This window comes from Nicotiana tabacum, chromosome 22, assembly GCF_000715075.1.
Source record: "Nicotiana tabacum cultivar K326 chromosome 22, ASM71507v2, whole genome shotgun sequence".
Classification (NCBI taxonomy): domain Eukaryota; kingdom Viridiplantae; phylum Streptophyta; class Magnoliopsida; order Solanales; family Solanaceae; genus Nicotiana; species Nicotiana tabacum.
Genome location: NC_134101.1, coordinates 65,272,882 through 65,283,580, shown reverse-complemented (window position 1 = coordinate 65,283,580; position 10,699 = coordinate 65,272,882). Strand labels below are relative to the sequence as shown.

General features: G+C 36.4%; 1 protein-coding gene across 1 annotated transcript; it reads right to left on the bottom strand.

Moving 5' to 3' along the window:
* Window positions 1-2,599: 2,599 nt before the first annotated feature.
* On the bottom strand, window positions 2,600-2,962 carry LOC107820587 (uncharacterized). Its single transcript, XM_016646897.2, has one exon. It carries the CDS (start codon window positions 2,960-2,962, stop codon window positions 2,600-2,602), a length of 363 nt encoding a protein of 120 aa, XP_016502383.2.
* Window positions 2,963-10,699: the final 7,737 nt, after the last annotated feature.

Below are 10,699 nucleotides of genomic sequence, written 5' to 3'. Positions count from 1 at the left end.
ATCATGTGAATATGGCTTGAACTTTTGAGGAGACTTTTATGGTATGGTATAGCTTATGGGATAAGATTGACGCAATTTTCTGCTTTTCTAGTTCTTAGATAAAAGCCTACAAATACGATCAATCAAGTTTTGTTCAATCCCTAATAACTTTAGAGCTAAAGAAATATCAATTCCTAAAAACATAGGTGGAACCGAGATTTAAAATTTATGGGTTTTGAATTTTAGTCATTTGTAAGTTATTCTTTTCTAAATTTAATAATTTATATATATCCAACGAATTTCTTAAGACAAATACAGAGTTTAGACTAAGGTTATAGGGTTCGGCCGAATCCGTAACTTATACACGGGTTCGTCCTCTCTAAAAAGCTAATATATGTAGTTAAAGCTAATATTCGTAACTTCATTCATCGAGTTGTCCTTTTAGTTACTGACTTACTGCTTACTATTTTAAAAATTAAAACAAATACATCCTCTATATCTATACGTTTTTCTTGTTTGCTTTTTCCTTCTTCTTTATTTCTTTTAGCAACGATGACGTTATATATTGTTTATACCCAACGGATTAGACGCGCGCAGACATGATAAACATAAACGAGGTCTAATTTGATTAAAGTTGGACTATGCTTCAAGATTCAAATTTCCTCTAATCCTTTTCTTTTATTCTTTTTGTTAATAATCAACTTTGTCTTTATCTCTCTCGTTTAGTATATTCCTCGTCAATTTTGTTACTCTCTCCGTTCCAATTTATATGAATCTCTTTGACTGGGTACGAAGTTTTAAAAAAATAAAGAATTTTTGAATTTATGGTCTTAAATAAGTCAAAAAGGGATCGAGAATATTTGTGTGATTATAAAAGGTTCTTATTAAGGGTAAAATTGAAAATTTAAGTTAAACTGCTTTCAAATTTAGAAAGTGATCATTCTTTTTTAAATGAACCAAAAAAGAAATAAATTCACGTAAACTGAAACAAAATGAGAGGGTACAATTTATGTTGACAAAAAACAAAAGAATACGTAACTCCAGTGCCCGTGGAAACTAGCTGATTTGCCGCCCTTTGATTCTTACGAAGCAAAGCAGAGAGACAGAATGCACGTCTCTGTCTTTCTTTCTTGGGCAAAAAAGTACTTTAGCTCCTAAGGTCTCCCTTTGCTTTGGATTTGGATCACCTCCGGTACATAATCTCTCCATTTTTCAATGTACATTTAATTTAATTTAATGGCATTTGTTATTTTTCGGATTTAAGGGCCAAGGTTTATTTAGAGTAAATTTTGATTAAACTAAATATTCTTTTGATGGATTAGAATGAAAAATAATTTTCTTTTGCACATTTTTTTTCCGTTCTGATTGGGCAGTTAAAATTAGTTAGTCAGAGAGAAAAAATATTTTCTTACCAAGATTAAAACTAAAAAATCCTATATTTTTTTATTTGTCTGCCCAACTAAAACTAAAAGAGGACAATATTTAGTTTAACCAAGATTTACTTTAAATAAACCTTGGCCGAAGATTCGAAAAATGAAGAGGTGAGCCAAATCCGCTTTGCTTTGCTTACTCACAAACTAACCTAAATCACAAGTAAAACTTTAATGAGACAATTCAATGTAAACCACTATTGTTATTTATAAATTCAGCAATTAGAAGATAAAACTACAAGACCAATGGCTGAGACGCCCTTTAGTAAAGGGTGTCACTCGATACAGATTTGAAGAAAAGTTTCATCTTATAGCCTACGATATTTGGTTTAAAAAAATATATGTATAACACACCATACTTACACCGTTTATATTTTAAAAAAATATACGAAGTAGGAGTAATATAATTTGAGATAAGAAAAATCACTAAAGTTTAAAATCCAAACCATTTAAAATTAGCTGAATTATATTGGCCAATAACTCCGGTACCCCCGGTGGCGAAGCCAGAAAATTCAATAAGGGTGTTCAAATTTTGAACACCCTTTGCCAGTGGACTATGCAAGGGTGTTCAAAGTCTATTTTTTAATCAATATCAGTTATATTTTACCTTATATGTAATATAATTTTTCGGCGAAGGGTGTTCAGTTGACCACCCTTAGGCCAACATAGCTTCGCTCCTGCCCCCACCCACCCACACACACAGAGAAGTTTTAGCTCATGTTTTTTTGCCATAAAATTTGGGAGCTTTTTTTCAAATTTTGTTTTTAAATATCAGTTTGTTTCTAGAATTTAAACATTGGCAGATTTTGAAATCAAAATCTTCAAATCCCAAAAACAACTATAGGTCACAAAGCTTTAAATTTTTTCCAAGTAAAATACATGTTCAAACACAATTTCTAATTCAAAAATTATATTTCATTCAAAAACTCATTTCTTTCAAGTTTCAACCAAATTTATGTCAAAACGCTAGCTCCATTTCCTCGATCAATATCCTACCACAAAAATAACATTCTTGTATTAAATCCGATCAATAATCCATACATTACCATAATATTCGGTTCCATATATGCAAACAACATGCTAGCTGTTTAAGTAAAAGCTCAAAGGCCAAAGTAGAAAAGAGAAAATGAAATAAAACATGGAAGAAAATGAAGGAAAAGTCTTCAAATAAGTAAGCAATTAATTTAGCGTTAACCAACCACATCAACCTTAGTTGTGCAAGATAATAGTCGTCGGAAAATGGAAGCCAAAGCAGCGCATGATATCTCCTTAGCCCTTCTAAAACCAGCTTTACGTTTTCTTCTGCTACTCCTCCGGCCACCACTTGAATTATTACTACCGGCAATATTACGAGCTTTTTTCTTTCTTCTACGACCCCCTCCACCAACCCCATCTTTCACTCTTCCATAGCAATTCAGTACTGTTTTCTCATTAACGTTATCTTCTCTTGAAAAAGTGTAGCTTCTTAAGTATAATTGCCTGCATGAAATGCTGTCCACAACCTTTGGCTTTGGTTGATGATTAATGGACCCGTCGGTATTCACGTGGTTCATTCTTTTGCTGACTGATTTTATGAACTCGGCGTCGGATTCCGGCCATTTATAGAGGTTTATATATGTGGCTCTTACCGGTGCTCTGGCGATGTCGTTAACGCAAGTTGATATGCAGGCGGAGGCCATCTTGATATGAATATATGAATGCAAACAAGCTTAGGTTTCAAGAATAGTTTTTGCTTATGTTAATGTAATAATGTTTGTGTGTGGGATGGGGGTGGGGGGTGAAGGAAAAATAAGGAGTGGGGAAAGACGGGTGAGAGAGTAATGTTGGGGGATCTGAGTGCTATATATATATGGTGGGATTTTATGCATTTGGTTTGGTGGGTACTGTGTAGGTGTAGGTGGTGAATATATGCAATAATTTGGCATCATTCGAAGGTGTGGAAAACTGGAGTATTCAATATTTTAAAGGGAAAGGTGAAATTAACTTAAATTGGTCTTTTTTCTTTTCTAAGTCTGAAGAATCGAGAACTCAACTACTCAAGCATAGTGAAATTTAGTTATATGTGCTGTCTTCACTTGCTTGTGTAACTACGTATGAATAGCATTACGTATTTGAATTTTGCTTAGACTCAAATCAAAAAGAAATTAAAAAGAATTATGTACGAATTGTTCTAAATATTTTTCTAAAAACATTTATGTCGTCAGACCTAGAACTGAAGTTTTGCCATTTGAAGGGTCGATGTAGTATTGAGGCAAGGCCTACAACACTTGATAGAAGAGCCCAATCTCCCATTGTGACGGAGGAAGACTTTTATATTTTCTACAATTGTTTTAACAAAATTACTTTTAGTACAGTTTATTTTATAATCTTACCTTTTTAATTAAATTATGTACAATTTTTCATATCCTAAAATCTTTCTTTGAGATTCTCTTTCACTTAAAAGATTTTTCTTTCTGATTCTTTCTCACCTAACGTATCTATCACTATCAATTCCCCCTCCCCCCTCCCAAATTTCTTTAGTAAAAGATATTCCAGTATATCATAGCGTGTATCCCATTTTCTTCGTCTATAATATATTCTGTGTATGTCAAAATGCATAGAAAACAAATTGCTCAGAAAATCATGGATAGTGGTGGTAGAGACAATGTTCGGATTGAAGAAATTTCAGAATCATCTTTTAAAAAGAACCAATTTTTTGTCAATATCACATAGTTCTAGTGCACCAACATCACATGCCAGCCATTACCCTCATTCTAATTATCAACAAGTTGCATATGGAAAAAAGGAAGATTAAAAGATTTCTGGAAAAAACACGGCAGAGATGAATGTGTGAAGAAGATTTGCAAGAGTAAATATGTAGTGTTTGACGATGATGATGATGATTTCTGTTTGGATTCGAGTCAAGTTGTAGTAGTTAATAGCGGAGTAGATGCTTCCAAAGGTTCCTCAAAGGTATTTCGTAGTAATGTCTACAATATATAGTATACTCCGAGCATATATATGCTAAACTTTTAGAGGCATTAACTATCATATGAAGTTAAACTTTATAAGTATTAAATATAGTTCAGAATATATAGTATATTATCAGTTTAGATATTGAATCTTAATTGTTCATATTTTTCAATTTAGTAAACTACGGTGCTTTTTCTATATGTGAAGGCTAAAGTCAAAGGAAAAATTATAGAAGATGAAGTCGAGGATGATTTTTATGTGGAGAATGTTCAGGAAGGAACAAAAAATGATGTTCACTGCCGTAAAAAATATTCAAAATACGAAAAGTTAAAGGTACGCATTTAGTATATGGTATATATGGTTTCACCTTCAATATACTTGATATTATTGCGTAATATTGTTATCGTTTCATAGATCATTATTAACATTTCATACATTATTGTCCGTCACATACATTAACATAGATTGCTGGAATATTTTAATTTATGGTGCATATTATTTTTTCGCTCGGTAGTTTACGGGCATGAGCAGCTCCGTATGATGCATTATGACTTATGTGAATCATTGGTTTTGATTTTCAGGTTATTCAAAATCGAATTGGAAGAATGGATTTCATTGTCGAAGCTTTAAATTGGAAGAATTGATCAAGTTTGACTTTTTGTGAATTTGAACCCAGAACAGAGTTTTGATGGTTCTGTTAGCTCCGTTGGGTGATTTTGGACTTAGGAGCGCACCCGGATTGCGATTCAGAGGTTCGTAGTGGAATTTAACTTGAAATGGTGAAAGTTAAAATTTTAGAAAGTTTGACCGGGAGTGGACTTTATGATATCGGGGTCGGAATCCGATTTTGGAAATTGGAATAGGTCCGTAATGTGAAATGTGACGTGTGTGCAAAATCTGAGGTCAATCGGATGTAATTTAATAGGTTTTGGCATCAGTTGTGGAAGTTAAAGTTTCAAAGTTCATAGATTTCGATTTGAGGTGCGATTCGTCGTTTTGATGTGGTTATGCGTGATTTGAGGCTTCGAGTAGGTCCGTATTATGTTATTGGACTTGTAAGTATATTCGGTCGGAGTCCCGAGTGGCCCGGATGAGTTTTGGATGAGGTTCAGATCATTTTCACTTCTTGTGCAAAGCTGGAGGCTGCTTGTCCTGGTATGATCGCACCTGCGGTTGGTTTGCGCAGGTGCGATGGCCGCATAAGCAACAAAGGCGTCGCAGATTCGAGAATAGTGCTGGGTGAGGAAGACCGCAAAAGCGGAGATTTGGGCGCATATGCGATGCCGCAGGTGCGGTAGCTCGAGCGCAGGCCCGGAGTTGGAGGGTGTCAGCTGAGATCGCAGGTGCGATGGGATTTCCGCACCTGCGATGGCGCAGACAAATTAAACCAGTATTTGTAATTGGAAGATAAATAATTTCACAAAAATATCCGAGCATTTAATAATTTTTTTGGTTTAATTTTACCTCTTTCAAGGTTAAGTTTGATAAATGAATGAAATTTTCGAGAAAAGAAATTTACACATTTCAGGACAAAGACAAATATATCACGATCTTTCAGAAATTAATCCCAAGTGATAATAATGTTACCAATTGTTGCGGAAGCCAAATGTATATAGTGTGAATGAGTCACAACTACTATACCAAAAATTATGACAACCACTAAATAATAAACAAGACAATAAGACAACAATAAAAGAACACCAGAATTTACGAGGTTCGGCCAATTTTGCCTACTTCCTCGGACACAATCAATATTTTATTCCACTCCAAAATTACAAGTGAAATAATACTAAAGAGAGAAGATACAAATGCCTTAAGAAGATAAAAGGCAAATGAGAGGTGTATTTAAATCCTAAACATTAGGCCTCCTTTTATAGGGTGAAATTCTCATTCAAAATTGTCATCCACCGATGTGGTACTTTTGCCAATTTCAACAAATCTCCACCTTGGCAAAATTCCACATCTTCAATTTTCTCTCAATAACAAATTTTGGTTGTGTCTTCATCTTCAATCTTTAGTGTTCAACAATGTTGATCAAATCCAAACAATGTTGAAACTTGACCGCAGTCACCACTTTTGTCAGCATATCAGCAGGGTTCTCCGTAGTATGAATTTTCTTCACCGTGACTCCACCTTCTTCTATGATTTCTCGTACGAAATGATACCGAACATCAATGTGCTTCGTCCTTGCATGATAAACTTGGTTCTTCGCTAATTGAATAGCACTTTGACTATCACAAAAAATTGTAATATTTTTTTGTTCAATACCAAGCTCCTTTAGCAACCCCTGAAGCCAAATTGCCTCCTTCACAGCCTCCGTAATAGCCATGTACTCTGCCTCTGTTGTAGACAAAGCAACTGTTGACTGCAAAGTAGACTTCCAACTAACTGGTGCCTTTGCAAAAGTAAACACATAACCAGTAGTTGACCTTCGTTTGTCCAGATCACCCGCAAAATCTGAGTCACAATATCCAACTACAGACCGATTGCCTTCCTGCTCAAAAACTAACCCAACATCTACAGTACTATGAATATACCGTAGAATCCATTTCACAGCTTGCCAATGCTCCTTTCCTGGATTATGCATATATCTGCTAATAACTCCAACGGCTTGTGAAATGTCAGGTCTCGTACAAACCATTGCATACATCAAGCTACCAACAACATTTGCGTATGGTACCCTTGACATATACTCCTGTTCAGTTTCATCCTTTGGCGACATAGTAGTACTTAGCTTAAAATGGGGAGCAAGTGGCGTACTAATTGGCTTAGTCTTCTTATCTATGCCAAAACGCTTTAGTACTCTCTTCAAATATTCTTTCTGAGATAAACAGAGTTTCTTTGTACGTCTATCTCTTATTATCTCCATGCCAAGAATTTTCTTTGCCTCACCCAGATCCTTCATCTCGAACTCCTCCTTCAGTTGAATCTTCAACTTATCAATTTCTTCCGAATTCTTGGAAGTTATCAACATATCATCAACATATAGGAGAAGATATACAAAGGAACCATCATTAAGTTTGCGCAAATACACACAATGATCGTATTTGCTTCTCTTGTACCCTTGCCGCAACATAAACTTGTCAAATCGCTTGTACCATTGTCTAGAAGATTGTTTCAATCCGTACAACGATTTTTCAAGTTTGCATACTATATTTTCTTTTCCAGCAACTTTGAATCCTTCTGGCTGAGTCATGTAGATTTCCTCCTCCAAGTTTCCATGTAAAAACGCAGTTTTTACATCCATCTGAACTAGTTCCAAATCCAACTGTGCTACCAAAGCCAACATAATTCTAATGGAGGAATGTTTTACAACTGGAGAAAATACTTCATTGTAATCAATTCCCTCCTTTTGAGCATATCCTTTGGCCACCAATCTTGCTTTGTAGCGAACATCTTCTTGGTTAGGAAATCCTTCTTTCTTTGCAAATACCCATTTGCACCCAATTGCTTTCTTTCCCTTCGGGAGATTGGCCAATTTCCATGTATGATTCTGATGAAGGGACTGCATTTCTTCATTCATGGCAATCCTCCACTTATCTTCTTCTGAACTTTGGATTGCGTCTTTATAAGTGGTAGGAACACCATCAGCTACAATTGAGGTTGCACAAGCAACCGTCTCTATAAGACGAACAGGTTTCGTTATTGTCCTTTTTGGCCTGCTGGTTGCTATTGATTCAAGTTGTTGTCGAGGTTCCTGAGTTGGAATCTCCCTTTCTACTGGCTCTTCTTCCAGAGGGTAATCTTCATGAGTTTCCTCCTCTGCTTCTTGTGTAGGAAAAATAAATTTTCCCTCAAACTCCACCTGCTTTGATGCACCACCAGTTTGTTTGACATCTTCAACTGTCATCTTATTTGTTATGGTAGATTCATCAAAGGTAACATCTCTGCTGAATATAATATTCCTTGTCTCTGGACACCATAAGCGGTATCCTTTGACTCCAGAAGTAATCCCCATAAATATAGCCTTCTTTGCTCTCGGATCCAATTTTGACTCTTTCACATGATAGTATGCAATTGAGCCAAACACGTGCAAAGAATCATAATCTACAGCAGGTTTTCCATACCATTTTTCAAATGGTGTCTTGCCATCAATAGCAGCAGATGGTAGACGATTAATGAGGTGGCATGCATATGTAATTGCCTCAGCCCAAAATTCTTTGCCCAAGCCAGCATTGGACAACATACACCGTACCTTCTCCAGTAAAGTCCGGTTCATACGTTCTGCCACTCCATTCTGTTGTGGTGTATTTCTGACAGTGAAGTGTCGGACGATGCCATCATTTTCACAGACCTTATTGAAATGATCATTTTTGTATTCACCTCCATTGTCTGTGCGAATACACTTGATCCTCCTGCCTGTTTGATTCTCCACCATCGTTTTCCATTTGAGAAAAATTCCCAACACTTCATCTTTCCTCTTCATTGTATACACCCACACTCTTCGGGAAAAATCATCAACAAAGGTTACAAAATAGTGCTTCCCACCCAATGAAGGTGTTTTGGAAGCACCCCAAACATCAGAGTGTACATAATCCAAAATGCCTTTAGTATTATGGATCGCTATACCAAATTTAACCCTTGTCTGTTTCCCTTTGACACAATGCTCGCAAAACTCCAAGTTGCAAGTCTTTACGCCTTTTAACAATCCTTGATTAGATAAAGCTTTCAAGGATTTTCCTCCAGCATGTCCCAAGCGCATGTGCCATAGCCTGGTTGCTTCTGCCTCTTTGTGATCACTGGATGTCACTGTTGCTGTCCCAATAACTGTGCTACCACGATAGCAGTACATGTTATTGTTCTTCCGATTGGCCTTCATTACCACTAGTGCACCGGAGCATATTCTCATCACTCCATTTTCTGCAATGATTTTGAACCCTTTTGATTCTAGGGCTCCCACAGAGATGAGATTCTTCTTCAAACCCGGTACATATCGAACATCTGTTAATGTTCTGATCATTCCATCATGGCTCCTTAATCTTATTGAACCAATGCCATATGAGGTAAGAGGGCTGTTATCCGCTGTGTGGATGACTCCATATTCTCCTTCTTGAAAATTCACGAACCAGTCCTTGTTGGGACACATATGGTAGCTACAAGCCGAGTCCATCAACCATATGTCTGATGATGTTGATAACTCTGTTGTAACTAATGAGAAGTCTGAATCATCACAATCAGCTACATTTGAATCCATAATGGCCTTTCCATTGTTATGTCTGGCCTTATTCTTCAACTTCGGACAGTCTTTCTTCCAGTGCCCCTTTTCTCGACAAAAGGCACATTCATCTTTGCTGGGTCTAGATCTCGACTTGGATCTTCCCTTCTTAGTCCTCGTTTGATTTTGAGGACGACCCCTCACAATTAGTGCTTCTTCTTCTCCGCCCTTCTGTTTTTCTCCCTTTCTTTGTTCATAGCTGTACAAAGCTGAACAAACTTCTCTGAGAGAAATTTCGTCATTTCCATGGAGTAGAGTAGTTTCAAGGTGCTCGTACTCATTAGGAAGTGACCCCAATAACATCAAGGCCAAGTCACCATCATCAAAAGTTGCATCCATATTTTGCAAATCTGTGACCAACTTATTGAAACTGGTGATATGTTCATTCATTGTGGTACCAGGAACATAGGTAAAGCGAAACAGTCTCTTCTTCATGTACAATTTATTTTGACTGTTTTTCTTCAAAAATTTATCCTCCAGTGCTTTCCATAATTTACTTGCAGAAGTTTCCTTTGTGTATGGATATTTCTGCTCTCTAGCAAGGTAGGATCGAATGGTACCGCAAGCAACACGATTGATAATTTTCCAATCTTCTTCTCCAATAACATCTGGCTTCTTTTCTTCAATGGCAAGATCTAGCCCTTGTTGAAAAAGAACATCTAGAACCTCGCCTTGCCACATCCCAAAATGTCCTGACCCGTCAAAAATTTCTATCGCAAATTTCGCATTTGACACAATTCTTGTCATAAGCGAAGATGCCAACGATGACGTATTATTGACACTTGATGTAGATTCTTCTTGTTTACTGTCTCCCATTTTGACACAAATATTATTTAGTAGCTGACGACACAAATCAAGATTATTTCCTTTCTGGTGTGGAAGATCAGACTAAGCTGCAACCACAGAGCATACTCAGATAGAACCTTGACTCAGTTACCAAGATAGATCTTTTCTGATGTGGAAGATCAGACTATGCTGCAACCACAGAGCATACTTAGACAGTACCTTGGCTCTGATACCAATTGTTACCAATTGTTGCGGAAGCCAAATGTATATAGTGTGAATGAGTCACAACTAATATACCAAAAATTATGACAACCACTAAATAATAAACAAGACAATA

Bases quoted from the DNA above. Each gene is read 5' to 3' on its own strand.
- LOC107820587 (XM_016646897.2), bottom strand. From the start codon at position 2,962: ATGAACCACGTGAATACCGACGGGTCCATTAATCATCAACCAAAGCCA.